Source organism: Microchirus variegatus (assembly GCF_963457635.1).
Source record: "Microchirus variegatus genome assembly, chromosome: 3".
Classification (NCBI taxonomy): domain Eukaryota; kingdom Metazoa; phylum Chordata; class Actinopteri; order Pleuronectiformes; family Soleidae; genus Microchirus; species Microchirus variegatus.
In genome coordinates, this window is record NC_139804.1 from 31,141,864 (window position 1) to 31,166,555 (window position 24,692).

The window sequence follows — 24,692 nt, forward strand, 5'->3', positions numbered from 1 at the left end:
CCAAGACATCACTGCATCATAAGCTTGTAAGTCACATATTTATTTATTCTATCTTATATTCTGTATTGATTTTGTCTTGATGTTTGACAACTGTACTGAATTACTACAAACTGCATCATGGCGACTGTTGTGTTTGATTGTGTTGAACGTTTATAGGCAAAGAACAAAGATTATGATTATATTTAAAGGTGCATTATGTAATAAATCTAAAGCAACTGGCCATAAAATCCTCCTAATATGTCACAGAGACTCAGGAATAATGTTCATATAACAAACTGAACTCACCAACAACAACAGTATAGACAAAATATTTGCATTAAAACATATATTTTGCAGACTGCAAATCATGTTTTATGTTTTGAAATCATGTTTTGGCATGTGGCGCCACCTACCGCCGTCTACCAATCATTGCAGTCAGTAGAGTCTCAGCTGCATAGCAACCACGGGTTGCCAGAAAACGAAGCCTAAAAGACCTTAGTATTTTTGAATTTGAATGTAGTAACCGTTTTTGGCCACATTCTTACATATGGCACCTTTAATTATGTTATAATCTCATTATAATAGAATTTTTATCATTATTATTAAACATATAATCTCCTGTAAGTGTTATGAAGCTATAGAGAGAAACTAAACTCTTCCATACACAGTAGCTCGTTCTTCTTTGCGTGATCGTATAAATGTATTTTCCGGCAGCTGATAACAAGTTACAGTAAAATGTAAAACAACACTGATTCTCTCCAGCTGCTCATAAGGCCGCATGCCAAACTTTCCCAAAATGGCTGCCAAGGTCTTACACTGAGATCAGATCCTTGAAAGAAAACAAACAAAAAAAACACACAAACACAGATGAATCCAACTTAGACTGCACTCAAAAAAAACACCCAAAAATGATCCAAGGCTTCGTTTCGGTGGTTTTGGTGAAACGTGATTCATAATTCTGGATTTCATCAGACAACAAATACAGTGTGTTTAACTTGTCTACATCCCTCTGTATTAAAGACGAGGACGATATTAAACATGTAATTAGTCGACTAACAGCAGAGTTTCTGAGAGCGTTCGTGTGTTTGAATCATCCGCGGGCGAGGGAGGCAGACAGCTGTTCAGTCTCTCCGGTATTTGTCCTCTTGTCTGCCGTCCTCGTCTGCCAGGAATCCTGACATGCACTTCACTCTCCTCCCTCCTCTCTTTTCCTCTTCTGTCTGTGTCTTAGTCTCTGCTTCTCTTCACACAGCTGTCGTGGATGCAGACTACGGTAATCTCTCAGTAATTAGGAGAGACGCAGGTAGACGACGGATAACTTATTACTTTTTTTTTTTTTTTGTTAATAAGTTGGTCACGAGGAGGAAACCAAAGCTAAGTCTGTTCACTTCATCGGTGCAGTTCGTGCGTCTGCACGGATGCTTGTCCTGAGACAAACGTCAAATAAAGTCCTGCAGGAAAAAAGACACAAAAACACAAAACATGCAAGGACTTTAGGACGATTTAACTCTCTGCAAAAAAAAGGGAAACTGAAAAATCTTTCATCTTTGAGAGTTTCCCCCCTCCTTTTTTTAATCACTTCCTTCCACACGTGTCTTGCCGGAATCAGACCATGATGTTCTCAGAAGCTGAGTCTTGCAGAAGCTGAATCACCAGTTCAGATGTGTCATGCATATGTTGTTAATACACGTTTACTGTCAGCGTTGCAGCCCTAGTTTAGAAAATGTGTTTTATTCTAACTTTGGTAACGGTTTAGATTAGGGAACACATATTCACCATTAACTACACTCTTAGAAATAAAAGTGCTAAGAAGAACCATATAAGGTTCTTCGGCTTGTCCTCATAGGAGAACCCTTTTTGGCTCAAGGTAGAACCTGGAGCCCTTTTGGAGGTTTTCCCACCAAGAACCCTTTTAAAAGCCTTTATTCAGGAAAGGGGTTTTAAAGGGTTCTCTGGATCACAATGGTTCTTACTGGAACCATTAGTGTTACCAAGAACCCTTGAAAACCAAATGGTTCCAGGTAGAACCTCAGCCCTTGTAAAAAAAACCTTTTGGAACCCTTATTTCTTAGAGTGTAGGTGCTTACTAACATGCATATAAGTTGCATACTAGCCCTTTATTAGTAATCATTAAGCACGTATTAACACTTTATTCTACATAACATTATTCTACCTTTATTACAACATGAATTAAGAGTTTTCCTTCCTACTATCACCTAGTTGATGGTGAGTATGTGTTCCCTAATCCAAAGTGTTTACCCTAACTTTGTTTTTCATTGTCCAAACCAATTAATAATCCAATAAATAAATAACATTTTTACATTTTGGTTGAATGATTTAGAAAGATAGATTTTGTCTAAACCAACAGGACATTTTTGGGACAATATAATATTACTTCTGGACGTCTTTCTGCCACAGAGCTGCAACGAGACAATTTATACAGAATATTTGAATGCAAGCCCTTCAATTACGTGTGTTTACGTTCACGTGCATCAAAGTCATAATTATACGTCCTCGCCGTGTGTTTGCAATCCCCATAATGTTTGATCCCGCTCGATGTTTATTGTGCACATGTTTACCGACATCACTACTGTATGTGTGGTCCGCTTTAAACTCCTTTTGTGACTCCTCCACTAACCTGTTTTTAAACTGCATCTAAAAGATGAAAACTGTCTTCTTTTCTCTGTTGTCTCTCAGCTGTGACACTGCAATGAGCTCGCTCAGGCTGTTCTTTCTGTCGCACTCCCTCCTCCTCCTCGTCGTCCTACACGTCCACCTGTCCCACCAGTTAGAGGACAACAAGATCCCCCCCAGTCTGTGCACTGGTCAGCCTGGCATCCCGGGCTCTCCTGGAGTTCATGGAAATCCAGGTCAGCCGGGGAGAGACGGGAGGGACGGGAGAGACGCTGCTCCGGGGGAGAAGGGACAGAAGGGGGACGGAGGAAATCCAGGTACAGAACGTGTGTGTGTGTGTGTGTGTGTGTGTGTGTGTGTACATGTACATGTGTGTAGTAGGTTGTGAGGACACATTTTGATTCAAATCTATCTTTGTGGGTCATTTTGACCTTGTATAAGGGTTCTTACAATTTGAAAGTTTATATTTGGTTGTGGCTTTATGTCTTCACTAAGGATGCTGTACAAAACAGTGTGTGTGTGTTTGTGTGTATGTGTTTACTTATACTTGTTGCCTCTTTGGGTCATTTCCTGGCATAAAGACTGGCCTCAGTGTCCCAGAAGAATAGTGTGTGTGTGTGTGTGTGTGTGTTCTTGTACTTGCAGCATACTGAGGACCAGTGAGGGTTTTTAACCAACAAAGTGAGGTCAATTCTACAAAGTTAGGACATTTGGCCGGTCCTCACTTTGTTTTCATTTGTTTTCACAAAAAAAATCACATTTTGGACGACATAGTATAGAATGACGTTTTTGTCAAATTTTGGACCAAATTTTTTTGTCAAATTTTGGACCAAATTTTTTTTGTCAAATTTTGGACCAAATTTTTTTTGTCAAATTTTGAACCAATTTTTTTTTTCAAATCTTGGACCAAATTTTTTTGTCAAATTTTGGACCAACATTTTTTTGTCAAAGATTTTTTCAAATTTTTGACGACATAGTATAGTATGACGTTTTTGTCAATTTTTCTTTACACTCTATACATTGTTAATGTGGTAAACGACTATTCTAGCTGCAAACGTCTGGTTTTTAATGGAATATGTACATAGGTGTATAGAGGCCCATTTCCAGTGTTCTAATGGTACATTGTGTTTTCTAATGGCGTTAGAAGGCTATTGGATGATTAGAAAACCCTTGAAAACCCTTGTGCAATGATGTTAGCACAGCTGAAAACAGTTTTGCTGCATTATTTCTAATCTAGTCAATGTCTTGACTATATTTTCTATTCATTTTGCAACTCTTTTAATGAATAAAAGTGTGACTTTTAATGGAAAACACAAAAGAATTGTATAGGTGACACCAAACTTATGAACTGTAGTGTACCTACTACTACTACTAATAAATAACCCTCATAAACAAAATGAGAAGGTCTGGAGAATTAAAGTCTCCTCTTCCTCCTCAGGTGAGACAGGAGTGCGAGGCCTGACTGGAGACAAAGGCGACCTGGGAGAAAAGGGTGAGAAAGGTCATGCAGGAGAGTGCGCTGTGGCCCCTAAATCAGCCTTCAGTGCCAAACTCTCCGAGAGCCAAACTTTGCCACTCACCGCTGGCGGCGCTCTTTCCTTCAACAAGATCCTGCTGAACGAGCAGGGCGACTACAACCCGGAGACGGGACGCTTCACCTGCAAAGTCCCCGGAGTTTACTACTTTGCCGTCCACGCCACGGTTTACAGAGCCAGTCTGCAGTTTGACCTGATGAAGAACGGACACGCCGCGGCGTCTTATTTCCAGTTTTTCGGAAACTGGCCCAAACCTGGGTCCCTGTCGGGCGGCTCCCTGCTCCACCTCGTCCCCGGGGATCAGGTGTGGGTCCAGATGGCTCTGTCGGAGTACAACGGCTTTTACTCCAGCACCAAGACAGACAGCACCTTCACTGGCTTCCTGGTCTACTCTGACTGGAAAAACTCTGCTGTGTTTGCGTGACCCAAAAAAAACAAAAAAACCGAGTGATGTTTCCCCGTGGGTGATGAACAAAAAACATCTCCTAATTTCTGGATAATGACGAGTAAATTGGCTCTTACTCTAATCTTAACCATCCCCAAACCCCCTAAAGCCAAGTCGTACCACTCCAAAAGCCCTTAAATAAAGACATCACCAGTGAATGTAACTTGAATGGCACACACTTCACTGGTGTGAGGTTCGTACACTGAGTGGCTGTAAATGTTTCTTCTTCAGTTGTAGTTTTTAAACTCTTGCGACAGTTAAATCTTTCTCCAGATGTTAGAACAGCAGGCTCCAGGCAACAGGCCACAGAAAACAGCTGTTGCCCTATTATTATTATTATTATTATTATCATCATTATTGCACTTGGCGTCTCACTGACTTCTGCTCGCTGAACATGAAATAAACTGTTCTTTTTTTTGTTTAAAAAAAAAAAAAAAAAAAAAATCAGACTTGACTTACTGTACATATTTTTTTGATTTTCTATCCTGGAGTTTTTAAGCCACATTGTCGAGACGTGCCTGCATATGCACCGCTGTATTATAATGCAATATCTGTTTTCAGGAATGGAGAAATAATGTCAAATGCTCTTGATTCTAAGGGAGAAAGCACAAAGGAATTATAAGCAAATGATACAAATTGGAAGTGGACCAGAAATAGAAAACATTTTCAGACTTTTACGTCTGTGTTTCAGGAAGTCGGGTGAGTCATCTAAACCAGAACCTCGACAGCTTTAAGGTCAGCCTCTCTGGTTCTGACAAACTGAAGCCCACATCGATGTAGTTCTTGTCACTGGTTGAGGTGGAAATCACATTATTGCATTATAGTTATAGAGCACATGTGTCAAACTCAAGGTTTGGGGGCCAGATGTGGCCCACCACGTCATTTTCTGTGGCCCGCGAGTGATTGAATTGGTCTTAAAAATCTGTGTTAAAATAGGTCTATGCTGCTTTAAGGCGTGCGTTGACCATAAACTACATTTCCCACAATGCATGGTGATTGTGTTACCCGCAAAGTGACGGCACCGCCACTAGATCACAGTGTATCACAGTATATGCATCATGCGAAGAGTGAAATAAGTAATAAATACAGAAAGTTATTTATCAATATGTTACAGAGTAGTTACCTTTAGTTTACATTATATTTAGTTACATTTATTCTCTATGACAGTTACATCTGGCAATTTGAGGGTAACCATTATGCTGATGTGGCCCTCAGTGAAAATGAGTTTGACACCCTTGTTATATTGGGTATTGTAGAATTTCTTTATTCAACTGGTGTTTTTTTTGTACTTGGTATAGTCTGAAGATAAATCCATAACAGTGAATAATGTGTAAATGATCTCCATTCACTGAAACTACATGCACAGACCCTGCTGTCCATCTCACACCTCTGTTCTCCTTGGACTTTAGTAGAATATAGAATTAGTCGAATTAGTGACAGTGAATTTGTCCTCTGCATTTTGGGTGCCTTGCTCAGGGGCAGTCCTGGGATTGAACACGCAATCTTTGGGTTACAACCCCCAATTTGTAACTGGAATTGGGCAAACTGAAGTTTCAGGTAATTGTGTTCAAGTCTCACTTTTCTAACCTCAGGGAATCTTCTCCAGTTTCCTCCCACAATCCAAAAAACATGCAGATTAGGGGATTAGACAAATTGGACACTGTGGTGGTCAGCTGGGATTGGCACCAGCGACCTCCACGACCCTCGTGTGGAGGATAAAGCGAAAGAAGGTGAGTGACTTTCACTTGTATTTCTACTTCCTCTTCCTGTTAAACGAAGGCCTTACATTATTCGGTGTTGGTTTCATTCCTTCGTCACTCGCGTAACGGCTTCGTACGTTTTCTTCAAATGAAATGAGCAGCAAGTTGAAAAGCAGATTCCACTTTTATTCATAAAAAACATCTCTCTTTTTCCCCCCGTTTCCATTCCCAAAGGAGCAGAGCACTGTACCAAATCAATAAATCCTTGAAAATATTAATTTTCCACTGGAGTCACACCCTGTTTACCTCTGCTCTGCCAAATCCACCAAACACTTAAAAACAACACTGAGGTCAACGTCACCTACTTCTCCTCCATATTTGACAGGAGCTTAAATAAAACGTGTTATTTTCACACTTTACTGAGCTGAGCGCTTTCTGTGCCACCTCACACAGGAGGAAATGTTATTTTCCTATTTAGACTCGAGACATAAGCCCATAACTTTTTTTTTGTCTGTAAGGGCAGAACGAGAGAAGCAGAGCGTTAATCAGTCGTCAGTCGTCCTCTGGCATTAATCACGCATTTCCATTAGTTCACAGCCTCGAAGAGTGAAGCTGACGGCCAAACAGACGGTGACATCACTGGGTGAAGATGTGTTTGGGCGAAGGAAAGTGAGCTAAGAAGTTTGACATCTGGATTAGAATTCAGATCCAGGGAGGGTTTAGTGAGAGAGAAGGTACAGTATATGTGTGTGTGTGTGTCCAGGTGATAATAGATTTAGATAAGGTAATTTTTTTTGTTTTTGTTGAAAATGCTTAGTTTTTTTTAGTTTTAGTGTTAGTTTGAGTTAGTTTGTAGGTTTTCCAGGTGCAAGATTCAAAAAGAAGATATGTTTTGTGTCATAAAAACCATAAAAGATGCCGTTTTAACAGTCGAAAGTAGAGTGAAGGGCGACATGTGCATCATAGTAGTAACAAGTAAAAACTCACCAATGTACGATTTATTTAATTCTTTAAATTCTTATTTAATGCGTATGGTATTATCACTGAATTTTGTTGGATTGTATTTTACGTCCCTGGATAAAGGTTGAAATGCATATTATTTTAGCCTTTTTTATCCATTTGTAAGATAAGTTTCACATATCCACCATTAACTAGGCGCTTACTAATTATATAAGTCGCATACTAGCCCTTTATTAGTAATCATTAAGCAAGTATTAACACCTTACTCTACATAACCTAATTCTACCTCTATATCGACATGAATTAAGATTTTTCCTACATAAGGTGTTAATACGTGCTTAATATTTACTAATAAAGGGCTAGTATGCGACTTATATGCACGTTAGTAAGCACCTAGTTAATGGGGAATATGTGTTCTTTAATATAAAGTGTTACCGCAAGTTTTATGTCAGAAGAATGGCGTGAATACAAAGCATTTATCAAAACTTCTTCAATAATCACCTCACATTTATACTTTTTTTTTTTAACTGCAAATACTTAATATTCGCATTAAAAAAAGTATTTTGCAGACCACAAATCATGTTTATGTTTTGAAATCATGTTTCAGCATGTGGCGCCACCTACCGCCGTCTGCCAATCATTGCAGTCTCAGCTGCCGAGCAACCACGGGTTGCCAGTTACGTCTGAGCTACATTGGCGGAGAAAACGAAACCTAAAAGACCTCGGTGTTTTGAATTTGAGTGTAGTAACCGTTTTTGGCCACAATCTTACATATGGCGCCTTTAAAGCCCACTAATATATGGGTTAGCATCGTGGCCCTCACAGCGAGATGGTCACACGTTTGGATCCCGGAGCTTTTCTGTGCAGTGAATTGAAAGAAAGAACTTCAGTTTTTGTTTGGACAAAAAGAAAAACATAATGAGTGAAGTTTAATTACTCGATTGACACGACAGGAGGCAGATTTATGTCATCAATTCAGCAAGAGTGGGATCAATCTTCTCCGCAAAAGAGAGCTAATTTCCCTAAATGTCAAATTAATCTGTCGAAGCCATCTTCACCGTCAAGCTGTTCATTAAAAATCATTCCAGCGTCGTCAGAACCTTCAGGGTGTGATCTTTGAAATGAAGAGAAACAATATATTAATAATTGCTCTCCTCACTCGCAGGGTTTCTCAGTTAAAATTAAACTAAATGAAGACACAGTCCTCAGAAGTGAGATAAGGTTCTTTTCCTTTCCTTTTTCCTTCAGGCTGCTGGTTCTACTTCACCCAGCAGGGGGCAGTGCTGCATCAGTGTTCAGCATATAAGAAACCTGCAGGTGAGGTCCACTCCCTCAACTGTCCTGAGATGACTTCACGGTGAGTGCACTTCTGTGTAAAGACACCAGACAGGAATTCATTTTTATCAGATCAAAGTCATCAAAGTCAGATCATATCAACACTTCTGCAGGAAATTTGAAGAAAATGAAGGGATTTGCGTCTGAAGCACATCATTTCACCGCCTGCAGAGTCGAGATTAGAACAAGGTTATCGACGCCTCATCAGGAGGAAGTTGTTTGCATGAGGTGAAGTCACATGTTTTTAAAAAAAAAAAGCAGTTCAGATGCACAACAGACAGATCGATAAGTCGACCTCAAAGTGCTCGTCTCTGTTCATAAACGTGTGTAAACTCTGCAAAGCCGTAAATAATGAATGGACTTTTGAAACCGTCTGCATCTGATCGTCGTCTAATATGAATCATTCTCTGCAGCCTCTGGTGAACGTGGAGCAAATGACTTTGAATCACACATTCAGGACGAGGCATTCATGAACGCGTCCCTTTATTCCCTGCACTTGGTAGTATAAAAAAAGAAAGTAAGGTTATCTCGACTGAAATTGGAACATTTTGTGTCGTGGACTAGAATTTATGATCAGCAGCTGAAAATAAAAGGAAACACTGCGAAGAACAAAGAGTCCGTTTTGCTGCTGTCGCACAATCTTTGAATCGCTGGCTTCATTTATGGTCATTTGAAATGTAAAGGTCAGTCTTTACAACACCTTTACAACACCGGCCTTTTCTTTGTCCACTGTCCAAGCAGATACCAAACACTTTCACTGTAAACCTTTCTGTTGCGTTCTAATTGGACAATACAAGGTGATCTCCATCCATCCATCCATCCATCTATGCCAATCCCAGCTGACATAGGGCCAAAGTTGGGCTACACCCTGGATTCTGGTTCTGGTTCCTGCTCCCTGCTGACACACAGACAAGGAACTGCGGGAACAACCAGTCTTTGCCAGATGTTCTACCTCTCCAGCGTGGTAATTAATTGGTTTGTTATTTTTACTTACCAGTTTAACCTTGTGCCTCCTAGTTAATTCCTCGAGTCCTGGAAGTACAAGGCTACTCCTGTGCTCCTGATCTGCCAACCACGTTTGAACCTCTTACTGCAGATAACTCTCCTGCCTGCTCAAGCGACTTCCATACACTCTTAGAAATAAGGGTTCCAAAAGGGTTCTTCCACAAGGCCTGAGGTTCTACCTGGAACCATTTGCTTCTGAAAGACCCTTTCCTGAATAAAGGGTAAAAGGTGGAAAGTGGAACCTTTATAAAAAGGCTCTACCTGGAACCAAAAAGGGTTCTCCTATGAGGACACGCTGAAGAACCTTATCTGGTTCTACTTAGCACTTTTATTTCTAAGAGTGCACCAAGACATAAAGGGGTTTTATTTGAACAGTTGCTGGTATGCGAGTGGTTTAGTGGATCTGAGGGATTGAGGTGAGAACCTCAGGGAGAAAGGAGAGGTTGATGATTGTCCACATAGGAAATACAGAAAGGGGGTATTTACGTCAGGAAGCATAACATACACTCTTAGAAAGAAAAGTGCTGAGTAGAACCAGATAAGGTTCTTCGGCTTGTCATACCTGGATCAAAATGATTCTTACTGGAACCATTAGTGTTACCAAGAACCCTTGAAAAACCCTTTCCCGAAGGAGAGGGTTCCAAATGCAAATGGTTCCAGGTAGAACCTCAGCCCTTGTAGAAGAACACTTTTGGAACCGTTTTTTCTAAGAGCGTGGTCTGGAGCCAAGTTTAATCAAGTTAAAGTGGTCAAAGTTTGGTACTTTTGTAGATTTTTTTTTTTTTTCTTTTCAAAGATGCGGTTTCACTTTGATCAAAGTCTGAAGAACCTCATTAAATCACCGTAGACTCAATCTGGTGAAACAATATGTTCTTCCATCAGTGTCTGTTTGACTCGTTTGTAGCTTAGCTTTCTTTTTGTGTGAAAACAGTGGAACATTTCATTAGCGGCTAACTCTTATCTCTCTCCGTCTCAAAGGGTTAAAGTTCGACCACTTATCAGCTCGCCGACCCCCCCCCCCCCTCCCATCAGCAGCTTTCATCTCGGCACTGGCACTTTCTTGAAAGAATGGAAGGATGAGGGTTATCAGCTGTGGAAATGTGCACGGCTGGGCTAAATACGACAAACACCCACCGTAGAAGGCCAGAACTTCACCTTTACCTCATTTACATTAATATCCAACAATTGTTTTCCCCCTTTGGTGGCGACGATGAGGGTTCTGTCACGTCACGCTTGTCAATATCAGAAATAGAAACGTTAACTAAAGCTCACGTGTAAGTTTATCTTTCCAGGGAAGTTCATTGTTTCAGAGACGCCCCACAGGGTCATGGGGGTCAGAGGGTGTTGCCGGGGTAGAGATCCATCATCTCTGACATATTAGGGGCACCAGAAGCTTCGCTGTTCTGATGACTCAGATCTGCTTTTTTATGAGCCGTTTCCCACACGTAAAGATAATGCTGATGTGATGCGGAAATCACGGCGCAGAGTAAACAACGCAGAGAGTGAGCGTAAACAGAGAAAAAAAAATAAAAGATTAGAGAGCCTGGAGTGAGGCATTTTCCCACACTGCTCCCAACCAGGATGACCAGGGTCAAAGCCAAAGAGGTCAAACCCCCAGAGTGTAAAACTCCGCGTGGTTTGCTCTTCCCTCTGACAGTAGACTTCCTCTCCCTCTGTTAACACCAATCTACATCATATATAAATAACCCATAATAAACACCTCAGAGTTTGTTTTCTCATCCCTCTTAACAGCATGTTTAGCATTTCTGGACTAAATCTCGAGAAATCTCACATTTTTTTTACGTCGGGAGAGGATTGAACGATGAGTAAAAGATGCTGATGTCATGTTGTGTCATTAACCATTTAAAGGGGAAATAAGTAGTTTATAGTGCCATCTAGAGGAGAGGCTGACATTTACAACAAAGACCTGCTTCTCTGCTCACCCCCTCCCTTCCCTGAGCGCTACGGTATCCTCAGCTGGTCAAATGTCGTCCTCGTCGTCTTTCTCCGTGTCAGCAGATGAGGTTCGTGAGGCGAGGGAGAGGGCGAGCTACAGCGGCCGTAGCAGACGAAGCGGAGAGAGAGGAGGCGGGACTTCTGCTACAAGTAAAGAGATGCTTGATTTGTTCTCTCGCGTTTGTCCTTACAGGCTCCGGTAGAAACATGGCGTCTCGCTGCTAACAGTGGCTATGCAACCGCGGCCCGCGGTCATGTTATTTTACATGACTTTTTGAAACACTACGAAAATGAAACAAAAACTATTATACAGCGACTAGACAATGCAGGAGCACATAATAAAAAAGTGGATTTTGGGTTATATAAACCCATAAATACTACACATTGTCCCTTTAAGGTACTACTCAACCATTTGGTCGACCACACTTTAAGTCACTATGGGTGAATTCCAATTCCTTGCTTAACCCTCAATCTCAAAAGTGCTGTCCCAATTCTCGGAAAAATTAAGTTGAGGGGCGAGTTTAAGGGCTGTATCGCCCTCAATATTGAGATTTTCCGAGACCACCCTTGGGAGCAAGGGCTACCCAGAATGCATTGCGTGTTTTGCCATAACAAAGATGGCGTCGAAAGCAGCGAAACGAGTATGCTACAAATTAAGTATTTTCTTCGTTAATAGAGATAATATATAATATATATATTATTTTATATATAAAAATATATGAAAACCATTGTATTATCTTAGTTTAGGCCCATATTATGGATTACTGACGTCATTGTTGCGTAACATTTATTTTTATTTTACGATACTTTGTCGGCCGCACCGGCGTTTACCCTTCAATAAGCCGTGGTGTGTGGTAACTGTCAGCTGAATATGTCCGTGGTTGTGGTATTTGTATGAGTATCATCTTATAACTAACTGACAACCTAATAACTTGACTGACAAACGGATCGTAATAAATAATCGTGACGTAAATGTGTTCTTCTTCTTCTTTTTTGGAGTTGACAGACTGGACGCAGCTTTAGCGTTATTCTGCCCCCCACAGTCTGAAGACGTACCTGCATTTAAGGGGTGTCCCATTTCTAAGTGACAAAATAACCCTCAACACTTGGTTTTCAGGGCCAGTTAAGATTAAGGGTTGAGCTTGAGGGTTAAGATAGGAATTGGAATTGGCCCAATATCTCATTGAAAATTGCATCAAGTTGAACTCACTAAAACTTAATGTGACTTGTGAATGTTGTACTTTATGAATTACGCAAACCAGGTTTATTATGAACAGACGTCTCAACCGTTTGGTAGAGGCCTGTATCTGAAATACTGTAGGGTCTAATTTAAAAACATAAAACAAAAACAAAACATACATATATTGATTGTCATGGTTATGGTTATCATAAGGAAATAAAATAGATAATAAAAAATGAAAATAAGTAATTTTCCTTTGCTTTTTTCTTGGTGCGTACCTTAAAGGGTTAATAATAATAACATTAAACTGCATTGTTTTATCTCAACAGATGTTCAGTGTGGGACAGGAATGAACCTCAGCTGCTCTACAAACCACAGAGCTCTGGTGTTAGAGGAAGTGGTCCAAGTGTCTCCTGTCGTCACTGGAGCTTTGCTACCGTAGAGCCCTGTGTTCTGCTGCAGAGGTGAGGTGTGAATGACTCAGCTGTCTCTGAAATCGACCCTTCAACATACATTTGTATTTGCTAATTTGATGGTTTAACAGAGTACAGTAAGGTTATTTTATTGTCTTTGAATTGAACTCAGGAAGGTCTCAGTGATGTACACATGAAGCTCCTGTGCTGGCTGGGATATCGTTGTATTAATTTGACGTTATTAGAATAAAAACTAGAGCTCCAGCTAACGATTATTTTTGTAATAAGCTTCAAAATGATTAATCGATTATCAAAATAGTTGACAATTAATTGTTCCAGTTCTAATAAAAACATTTCAGCTTTCGATGAATCAGTGCTCAGATGTTCTGCACGATTGCTGGAACAAAAATACATTTGAATTTGTCACCGTGAACTTTTGTTTTTACTCTGTTTCCTGACTATTATTTTTAAAATCACAACCCTTTAAATATAATACTATTGTATTTGTGTTTCTGTAAGAGTGACCTGACCTGCTGGCCGGTGTGAAATCCTCCTCCAGTTCTGTTGGTAAGTTAGCAGCATTTGTGCTGCTAATATCAGGTCTATATTTGGCCTTTTATTGTTAAACAGCTTCTCACTATCTGGCAGTGCACCCAGCTTATTAGAAACATACAGAAAAGCCAATCTTCACTTTATATTTAACTTCACATCAAGTATATAATATATAGTCTATTAAAAATGCTGTGTTTTAGTGGCGAATTACGTCAAAAGAAACTTCTTTCTTGTGTTTTTATTATGAACAGAAGACCTGCCATTATATGGCAGCCGGAGCAATTTAACACAATTTACATTCATGTCTTCAAACGGTGTCGCACATACTGCAGGCAGCAACAGATGACATGTCATGATGAGAGCAGAGTTCACTTCTGCTATACACAGTGGCATGTTAGCAGATACCTGAGAGACGTTTTACTCTGAAAGGACTTGTTCGTCTGGTCTCGAGAAACATTTTAAACCTTAAGAAAAACTGGCGTGACGCGTGACATCTGTGTAATGCACTGGCACTGTCACAAAGCTCAAAAACAAAGCAGAAATCAACTGTTTTTTTTTGTTTTTTTTCAAATCATGCAAATTATATAAACAAAAACAAGAGATAGCATTTTTTCCCCGCACATATCCGCAATGATATTATACAGTTTAAATGGAATCTAAATGTTTCCCTTTATACTTTTTAAACACAGATTCATATCAACACTTCGGCTTCAGCGGCTACAAAGGAAAAACAAATGCAAATTAAATTGCGAGGCCTTATCAGCTTATGGTCCTTTTATATAAATCTGTTTTATTACAATGGCAAAGGAAATGGAAAACCTTTTATGGATGATGCCTTAGGTGGTGACTGTAACCTAATCCAAGACAGGAATTGGCCCCACCCTTAGAATTAATAAATGTAATAAAGCCATACTTTACCATTACTGCCTGGAATATTATACAGAACTTTTTTACATGGCTCTGTGCAGCACGAACGTGTACAGAAGTATATATATAAAAAAAGAGCTGTGGTATAGTTTTGATATACATTACAGACGTGTGTGGAATAGACTCATGCAATGTTCGTTGTTCACAGCTTGGTCCGTTAAAAGCACGACGTTTTAAGACATTAGCAGTGGTAAACATTCCAGCATCAGAGATGGAGGAGGAGGAGGGGGAGGGGGAGGGGGAGGGGGGGGGGCACTGACTGGTTACCGTGGCGACAAGACCTGAGACTCAACATGGCAATGCAGGACCATTGGAACATGTGCATCACAGTGACAGAGATAGTCTATTCACATTTGAAAAGCAAAAAAAAAACAAGTCTTTTTTTTAAATGTCACTCACTCACTCTGCATATACCGTATTTAAGTCATTAATTAGCCCTTTTTGCATTTTTTTTTTTACATTGTCGGTTACATAAAATAATAGGACTTAAGTGGTAAGATTTTCCTCATTTTCACTCACTTTCCACATGGTAGATTTACGCAATTAGCTGGAAGATATTTCGATCATGAACATTTTTTTCTGTAACCCGGGACTTCTTATTCGTTGGTGGTTTCGTAATGTCGTCTTCTGTCACGCATCGTTTCTGTGTACATGTAAAACAGTATGTGCATGTTAGAGGTTAAAGTCTGGTGATATATATATATATATGTATTTGATCAAACTGTGTGTAATTGAGTACACTTCGATAAAAACTACTTTTGTTTTATTCGTTTTTTTTAATTTAAAAAAAAGAATAAAATTATATACCTACTTTACTGGAGATAAACAGGATTGAGTGTCACAGTCAGGGAAGAGAAGTTCTTTGTTATTCATGGTATTAACGTACAATTTGTCAATGGCACGACAAATACACAATATCACCAGACTTATCCTCTAACACAACCTGGAAAAACACATCATGTACAAAATAATTTCTGCAGTCAAAGGTAAAACTTGATGTATAGACACTGATTGGTTATTGGGCTCCCTGATTCCAGAAGCCTGTAGATCCACTGGCTCCTCATAGATAAACATCCATAGTGTTGAGGATCATGTGTCGACACAGTGGGCAGTTCTGCTGGTAGATCGGTTGCCTCAGCAGTATGTTGGTACAGTCTCGACACAGGCAGAGGTGTCTGCACGGCAGCAGCACCACCGTCTTGGTGCAGTCCTGACAGATGACACACTTCTTTCTCTCCTCCTGCTCCTTCAGTAGAGTCAGCAGATCCTCGGCAGGCGGACGCTTACTGCCTTCACCTGAAGACGGCAGCTTCTTTAGAGGTCTGTCTGTGCTCGAGGAGGGGAGGTCCCGCAGCTCTCGGTGGGCTCCATCGCCTGCTCTTCCGTCTGGTGGACCACGCCGCTCTTCCGCAGTATCTCCATCCCCTCGCACTCTGTTGATGTTGTTCCTGTTGAGGTGCGTCCGCAGCGCCAGGCCCAGCTCGCTGCTGTGCCTCGACAGCCGTCGCCAAAGCCGTCTCTCCAGTACGTTGAGGTGATAGAGCATCCTTTGCAGGCGCTGTATGTTCACACGCACCATGTGTGGCAAGCGACGCAAGGCCGAAACAAGTCGGCGGACGGCGAGATGGAGTCTGCGCAGAGCAGGGAATGAGTTCATGTAGTTGAGGATCTGTGCAGCAGCCTGTTGCGTCAACTCTGGGTTCAGGTAAGCTGTGGTGGTTAGAGCGATAGAGACAGTCAGTATGAAACCATAGATATTCAGTATGAAGATACTGATGAACATGTGCGCCAGAGAAACCAGAAAGTCCAGAACGAGCTTGCAGGGCGACCACAGGACAGCAGATGTTCCCACCAGGCTACTGTAGAGAAAGGTGAGCGAGGTCAGGGTCAGCTCCAGCACTTTCTGCAGCGGGCTGGACACTGTGTGCCACAACCCGACCACAGCCAGATAAACATTCTGAGTGGCAATGAGCACGAAGTTAACCACAGTGTTCGTAAAATAGACCACCAGACTGACGGCGATGCCGCAGCCCTCCAGCAGCCACAGCAGACCTCGACACAGGTGCTCCTTCCCCCGCAGGAGGACGTGCATGGACAGATAACCCACCATCTTCAGGCTCTCCAGCAGCCCCTCCAGAGCCAAAACCACACTGCCCAGCATGGTGACAGTGTTCTGGGCCACGTTTGAAGTCGCCTCCGCTGTGGATATCAGGCAAAAGACCAGGAAGTTTGCCAGCTCCAGCAGTGAGGTGAGGAGGAGGGTGGGCAGGTTGGTGATGAAGGTGAGGACAGCCACCACAGTCTGTACCACACTGTGGACGAGGACGAAATTCAGGTCCAGGAGAAAGCACGCCACGTCCAGACATTTTACTAGTGTGGAGATGACAAAGTTCACCAGTCCCATTGTGATGATTCTGCAGCGTATCGATCTTCACTCTCAGGGTGTCTCCGAGGCAAAGTCCATGTTTTTCTCACTCAGCACGACGCACGTACACGTTACATTTTCTCTATACGGTGCGTTAGCCGATGCCGAAAGCCATTCCTCGTCTCGTATCATCACAAACCGATTCGTTTTTCATTTTAATCCATCTCTTCTGGGCTAAAACGGCGAGCTAAACACCACAAACACATGCGTTAAAGAAGCGGATGTTTGGTTTCAAACGAGAGGCAAACACTTCCGTTTGTCTGTTTGTAGTTTTTTTTCTCGCTCGGTTCAGAAAAATTACCCAGAATTGTTTTTAATTATTATTTGCGCTTTAGTATCATTAAGTGAAAACGGAAGGCGAAATCGAGAAAGACGAAGAAAAACATTTAACCGTTACTCAACGATGATTGTGGTTTGTCGTTACCTCAGCCGCCATGTTTGTTTTGAACCATGGAACGCGTCAGCTGACCTCACCATGTACTTCCGGTGAGTGTTTACAAAATAAAAGGATGCGTCGCAAGACATAAAGGACAGGAATGAATACAAATAAATAAGGATAATACCTCGGATAACACACGTGTGTTTGTCTTTTTCAAAATAATAACATATTTAACATTCAAAACCTCTTTATATTCAGGACAATTTCATATTCACAAATCCAAATGATCAAAAACACATTTTAGAGATTCTTAACTGAGCTAAAATATCCTTACTTTGATACTTTGATTCTTACTTTGAAGTATCCAAAATAACCAATAACTTTTGTCACCGAGAACATTTTTATTAAATTGTCTGTCATTTTCCTCTATTTTTCATATCTATTATTTTTGGTGTATTTTTATTTATTTATTTCATATTTTTATAAATGTATTTTATTTCTCTCTATTTGTTCTTACAATAATAAAGCATATTAAAAGTGAATAATGTAAATAAATAAACAAATAGATAAAACAAATTACTATAAAATATTGTTGGTGCAGTATTTGGGAAACCCCCCCCCCCCCAAAAAAAACCCATTACTGTGTTTATAATGTATCAAATTGACTATTAGTTAACCATTTATTATTAAATTAATGCAGCATAATCATAGACCATAATTTAATGTAATGTAATATAATATAACATTACATAATATAATCCCCTATCTCACAAGGTTATACAAATCTATATCATGCTGGATCTTTCTGTTTTTCACCCACAGGAAAATGTCACTAAATCTATTCCTTATTTTTTAAGTTCTGTCTCCTCACAAATCACAATCACACCCCAAATCATAAAATCCCTGGTGGAGGAAAATGAAAATGACACCTGAGCACATACTGTGTTGTTGATGTTAAGATAAAATGCTTTTTTTTCTACAACACTTTCAGGTTTCCACTTTTTGTCAGCAAACACCAGCAGAAGAACAACTCCATCAAAAGTAACACATGACGACAACAGGTATGTGTGTGTGTGTTTGTGTAAACATTATTTTTTTATTCCTCATTCCACTTCATTCTTCCATTTCTCCAACTTACACAATTTACAGTTCAATTCTTCTGTATCATAACCTCAGCTGCTTCAGTCACAATGAAACACAAAAACGTTTCTTTATAATGCTGAACAATATCAACAGCATTTCCTTCCTTGCCCTGAACTTCATCCTCCCCATCTGATTCTTTTTTTTTCTTGTTTGTTAAAGGAAATTGTAAAAAGCTCGCTGTTTCCTTTCATTCAAACCATTGTGCTGCACTAGAAGATATTGATCTTCTAATCCAACTCTCAATAAATAAAGGGATAATAACATAAGTTCAGCACACACATTCTGAATATCACTATTCCAAGTATTCCCCTAAAGTCCTCTTCTAGTAGCTTTCATGTGACCCACTGACTCCAAACCAATGGCAAGCTAATTTCTACCCAAGGATTTTTTTTTTTTTAAATTATAGAAATATTTTGTAATTAATGCTACATTCTACTTTGAATAATCATTTTCCTAAAAATGTATTCTCTGGGGCTTGTGCATGGATGTGGTCACATGGTTTTTTATTTATGCCCTCAATACTGGGACAGGATTGTGGAGGGAAGTGATACAATCTGACATTATTTTGTTTTCATTGGAACACATGACATGAAAAATAAGGATTAAAAAAAAATAATAATAAAAAATAAATAAAAAGCACAATACAAAAAGATATGTGTCTCTTATTTGTGTAGTGTAATAATACAGTTTGGAACTGGTTTGGGGTCAGTGGATCACATAAATGCTCAATACACGGGCCATAGTTAGTTAGTAAGTTAGTTTTTATTCTGCAATACAAAACAAACCAACAGCAGAATGGTTTGAAGACTGTTCATTCTCTGTCTTGTTACCCATGTTAAACCAGTGTCCCCACAATCCTGTGGATCTGGGAGGGGTCTAATGTTGTGTTCCCACATTTTATGTGCTTTATTTTTGGGAGTTCAGACCTTTGATACAGTGATGTCTTTGGCTCTCGGCCAGCACACTGGTCTTACATAAATCCAGAATATGTGTTTGTGTGTGTTTTAGAAAGAGGACAAGGGGGGAGTAGGCGGCAAACTAGAAGCTTCTCTGGGAAAACATCAACTCCAAACAGTAGAAATGCACTGGAGTGCAGACTGGTCAAGACCCAGAATTCCACAGTAACCCTCCGCCTCAAGCCTGCTGCTGCCGCTGCAGTGCACTGGAGGGGGCGATAGAGAGGGCAAACTGGGCAGGACAAGAGGAATCATTGCACAAAGGAGTTAATGGTGATTTTACTGGCGTGCCTCAAAGCGATATGAATGGGATGACTCAGACTGTTGAGGTCCCTCAGCGTGACATTCCTCTTCTTTGAGTCGTCTTCTCAGGACCTTGTCTTTGCATCTGCAAAGGATGTCCATGAGTTTGCAGGATGCAGTAGCAGCTTCCTGTTTCATGACTCATTACTCTGCTTTCATGCCACAAACAGATCTTGTGTTTAATTAGTACGGGGCAGTAACTGATAAGCTTTTCCATCACTTAGGAATCTGCAAAAATGAATGAAGATAACAGAAAACTGTTTGTGTTAAGGTTTTAGAAAGTGTTGTATCTGACAGACCAGTGACACAAACTGTTGCTGTAGAATAAATGGAATTATTTCTTAAGTGGTGGGATTAGGAATTTTCAGGAATTACAGAGACCTTCTCAATTATGACCAAAGTGTTTGCGATGATATGTTAATTGGTAAAAGGGACAAATATTTATTATTTTCAATTATTTTAAGTGTTTTCTATATCTTGCTGATATAGAACCAAGGGCGTGGACCTTTTTTCCTCTTCTGAATTTTGGGAAATCTGGCTCCATTCCTTCTTCTAACACATAAGAAGGTTTTCTGGCTCTACTTTATCTATATGAAATAAGCACAATTGTTAATTCTAAAACACCAAAGGTCAAGCTTCAGGTTCAGCTGTAATTGCCCAAAGCAGACGTAATAATCAAACTCACAGGGAAAAAAAAACCTTCATCTTTCACATTCCAAAATCTTCCCAGGCTGAGACGTCAGTGGGTGGATTTATTGTGATTAATGCCCCCATTACATATAGTCACCATGGAGATGCAATGTTCACATCTTGGCTCATGCAGTTATCACAGTGTCTCTTTGTCACCGTCTCCGTTGTTGTGATGGAGTTGAGCATTAATTCAAATTTCTCTCCCACTCATCCCCACAGCCCCCTCGCCATACCAGTATATGATGAAAAGCCCCCATCCTCTGGAGCAACTTGGACAATAGCTGCCTCTCATACCGGGCAGTCTACCCCCAAAATGACTTGCTCTTGAGTCTGGCTTCACTGGGTTGGAAAGAATGACTTCTTTTCCTCCCGTTTCCTTCCATCAGGACATGAGCATTGCGCTGTAAGTGCTGGTGAGATAAATCACTGTGGGGTGGCGCACACATGCTGGGGAACAGGGCGAGGACGCTCGCATCAGTGCATCGGTGACGGAAATATTAATGCAGTCAGGTAAAACGTCGCAGTTGGGACAAAGGTGTTTATCTTTAAATGACGCGTTTGTGAGATAATCATTCTATTTTCTATTAAAGAAAAGAAGAGAGCGAGATGAAAAGATCACAATCTCTACGGTCAAGACTGGTGAAGCAATTGAAAGGAAACAAAATCACCTTCAAATGTAAAAGTGACCAAATATTGTTTTATATTGGACTCATTTTAAATAGTCCAATATAAAACATAATTACATAAACTGTAGACCCGGGTTCAAGGGTGTTGATCCCCAACATAATGGGGTTAGCATGCTAACACATGCTAAGAGGGCCAGGGGCCTTTCTGCATAGAGATTGGCACAGCACCCCTGCGACTTAGAAAGCGGTTGAAAATGGATGGATGGATGTGTTCTTGAAGTTACTCTACTTTTATTTGTTGCTCGCCACGAGGAAGTGTTAGCTTTATCAGCGAGTATTTTTTAAAGCTAATGCTAACTGTTAAAATTAAATTGCTAGCAAAGGTATCGCTACCTAGCTATGAAAACATTGCTATTTTCTGGGGCGGAAAGTGTTGGTTTACATTACACTAAGGCCCCGTTCCCATTTTTCCCCCTTAAAATTTCCACTTGGGTTTGAGTGCCCTCAACCGTAAATTCCCCTTGTTGAGGGAAGTGGCTTCCCTATGGAATTGGGACACCACTATATGCAAATTAGTGTAGTGAACGTAACAAACGTGCTAACCTACGTCACATGTTGACAATTCTACCGGTGGAGCAAGCTAGTTAGCTAGCTGCGTTCATAAATTGTCAGTTATTTTCATATTCAATCAAATTTGTGTTCAAAGCTCAACGGTCCTTTGGATGTACATGAAACCAAAATATTCCAACACATTTCGACATTGTAATGTGCTTATTTGCGAAAATATACTTACAACAAAATTGTCCCTCTGCATTTGTGGCTTCCATCTTTGTTGAAAAAAATCAGCAGGCTCGCTGAATTTGCAAAGCATCATGGGTAATTTAATCTTCACATGCACAACACAGCCAAGGTTGGTCATCTGATAGATCAGTATCATACAGTGAAATGCGTGCTTGTTTTCACACAGCACATGTTCACAGCTCCTAATTTAATATAACCCTTATTGGAAATTAAGTTAAAGACTTGTCAGTTAAATCTGAATAAGGTTTCTCCCCGTCAGCAGGTTGTGAGACATGGTCTCTGAGCACGTTGCAGGGCAGTGCAGTCCCTGGGAACTGTGTGGGGGAGGGTATGGGGCTTTTCCTGCTTCTATTTTCCTCATTGAGTCTCATTCCCAAACCCACTGCACCATAATATTCCCAAACGCCCTGTCCAGGATGTATCATATTAAATAAAGGGCCACGAAGGGCACATTCTTGCAATTTGTCCTCCAGGAATTTTAAGAGGGCTACTGGAAAAAAACACCCACCCACGCCCCCAACTTTTTTCTCTCCATAGGTTTATATATATATATATATATATATATATATATATATATACTGTACCCATTCTCTTTGCACCTCTTATGATTCCGCCATGATTTACTGACCTTGAGTGGCTGAACAATGTAGTTGTTTTGAGAACAGTTAGTTTGTTGCTATCAATGGAAACCATAAGTGCTGTGCTTCACCTTAAAGGAAGTGAAAGCATCAACAGTGGTTTTACGCCTTTTTGTTTGTCATAGGTGACGGTGTAGACCCTTGACCATTCACTTCTGACAGCTGTTCTCTGTCTGACACTTTTTTTACTTAAACAGTGTCATCAACAGGAGAAACTTGGTGGCGGTGCACATTTCACACGAACTTCACTGCACATCACAAAGCGTCTGTGTCTGTAAAGGACAATCGCGCGAGGTCAAACTATTGTGATTGTTTCCCCACAGTAGCAGCAAAACAGCAACCAAGAGAGGATGTTGTGTTGGTTTCACCCGCAACACAAGACCCAATTAACACAACATCGCAGCAGGTCAGCGATAGAAAAAAAGGGGGGGGGGGCAGATGTTAGGATGTGTTATCAGTATTGGCCTCATATTTCCATCAAAACACACTGACAGTGCTCGTATCTCCGACAGCAGATCCTGTCTCGATAGCTTTAGGAAGGCGAGTAAACAGAACAATGGCGATATCTGCGGAACATAAAATGATATCAGCCCGCTCTGTAAGCACACATTATTTTTCTCGATGGCTTCTGTTTTACTTCTGCTCTGTCCACCTGCTTTGAACTTTTAAAAACTGCAGACCTCTAAGAGTATAGGCTCGCACAGAGCGCGGCGAGTTGAAACAGGGTAGAGGCAAAGCAGGAAACCGTCTGGTGAGAACAGCAGATTATGTCAGACTACAGCAACAACCATTTTGTGAAAAACCCCCTTAAATGTTGATATTGGCTAAGTAAGGAGATTGCAATGACACCATGATTAGAACCCATAACTAGGCCCAGGCAAAGGTTCAGTCGTTGTAGCCTCTTAGACTCTTGAAACGACCCTGGCAGAGAGACCACGAGTGTGACACCAATTAAGAAGGTTATATTTATGTTTATTTGCTTTCCCACAGATTTAGATTAGAACATGGATGTCACTTGCAGCAATTTCTAATTAATTTGCATTTAACTGTGGGAAACGGAATTGTTTTTACGCGTTATGAGCTTCAAGTTTCCAAGCCTGGCCGTGCACCCGATGATCAGATTTCAAAAAAGCATGGCATTGTCCTTGCTTCCTCTTTACCAGTCATATCAAAACATTAAAGGTGTGGGGAAACCTTAAAATAAAACACAGCTGCTCCACGCATCTGGAGATCTGTCTTTTCCTCTGAGTTCCTTGAGGCTGCAGATGTTCGTCTATCGCCGCCTGCTCCTCCCGACTCTGCCCACTTGGCACAGACAGAAGGTGGAGACGCGGCGATGTTTTCCAGCGCTGAAGGTCTCATAGTGTAAACGGCATGCTCTGCCCCGTCTTTGATCTGAGTCCAGCTGCACAGACTGTCAGAGGTCACACTGGATCAAATAATACCCAGATTAAATGACTGGAGAGACAGTTTGAAGTTTTATTGCCATCTGTGCAGAGAGCAAGGAAGTGGAACTGTGTTGTTTGTAACCGAGGTCAAACACCAGGGTTTATCTGCCGTAACGACGTAACAACAAACGGCCACAAACACGCATTTGATCAGCAAACTTCACTCAAAACATCCACAAAGTCCGGTTCTTTTATGTAAATTTGACGCTGTCTGTCAGTTCTGGTCTGGCTTTCACTCTTACCAGACTCACCGTCTACACATCTAAACTCTGTCCAGTCTGTGACAATGTAGACTAAATCTATAAATGATGCAGACATGGATCGGGCACAACCTGTTATCTGGTTAAGTGCACATTATTTCCTGCCATTTTTCCTCCAGCTCCCCGTTGCACTATGCCTACATTACACCCAGTAATATCAGGGTGTTTTCTTACAGTTTGCCCACCAGAAAGTATCTTGTGCACACAAGATACTTTCTGGTGCTCATGAGATAAGAAAGTAATGCATGTGGGCATGATATCTGGGAGGCCATCCACTGCATTTAGGTTGTTGTTGTTGTTGTTGTTGTTGTTTACGACGCTGAAGTTAGCCTCCGATTCGCCAGCTTCCTGTTCGGCACTAAAGGAGAAAGTTAAGGGGAAATTAACTTAAAGTGCTTTTTT

General features: G+C 40.8%; 2 protein-coding genes across 2 annotated transcripts; one reads left to right on the plus strand and one right to left on the minus strand.

Moving 5' to 3' along the window:
* Positions 1 to 2,689: 2,689 nt before the first annotated feature.
* Positions 2,690 to 4,883, plus strand: c1qtnf5 (C1q and TNF related 5; the record flags this gene model as incomplete). Its single annotated transcript, XM_083886562.1, has 2 exons — positions 2,690 to 2,930; positions 4,052 to 4,883. The coding sequence occupies 2 exons, from the start codon at positions 2,690 to 2,692 to the stop codon at positions 4,570 to 4,572; spliced, it is 762 nt and encodes a 253-aa protein (XP_083742688.1). The 3' UTR covers positions 4,573 to 4,883.
* Positions 4,884 to 15,681: 10,798 nt separating this feature from the next.
* On the minus strand, positions 15,682 to 17,025 carry rnf26 (ring finger protein 26; the record flags this gene model as incomplete). Its single annotated transcript, XM_083887309.1, has 1 exon — positions 15,682 to 17,025. One exon carries the CDS (start codon positions 17,023 to 17,025, stop codon positions 15,682 to 15,684), a length of 1,344 nt encoding a protein of 447 aa, XP_083743435.1.
* Positions 17,026 to 24,692: the final 7,667 nt, after the last annotated feature.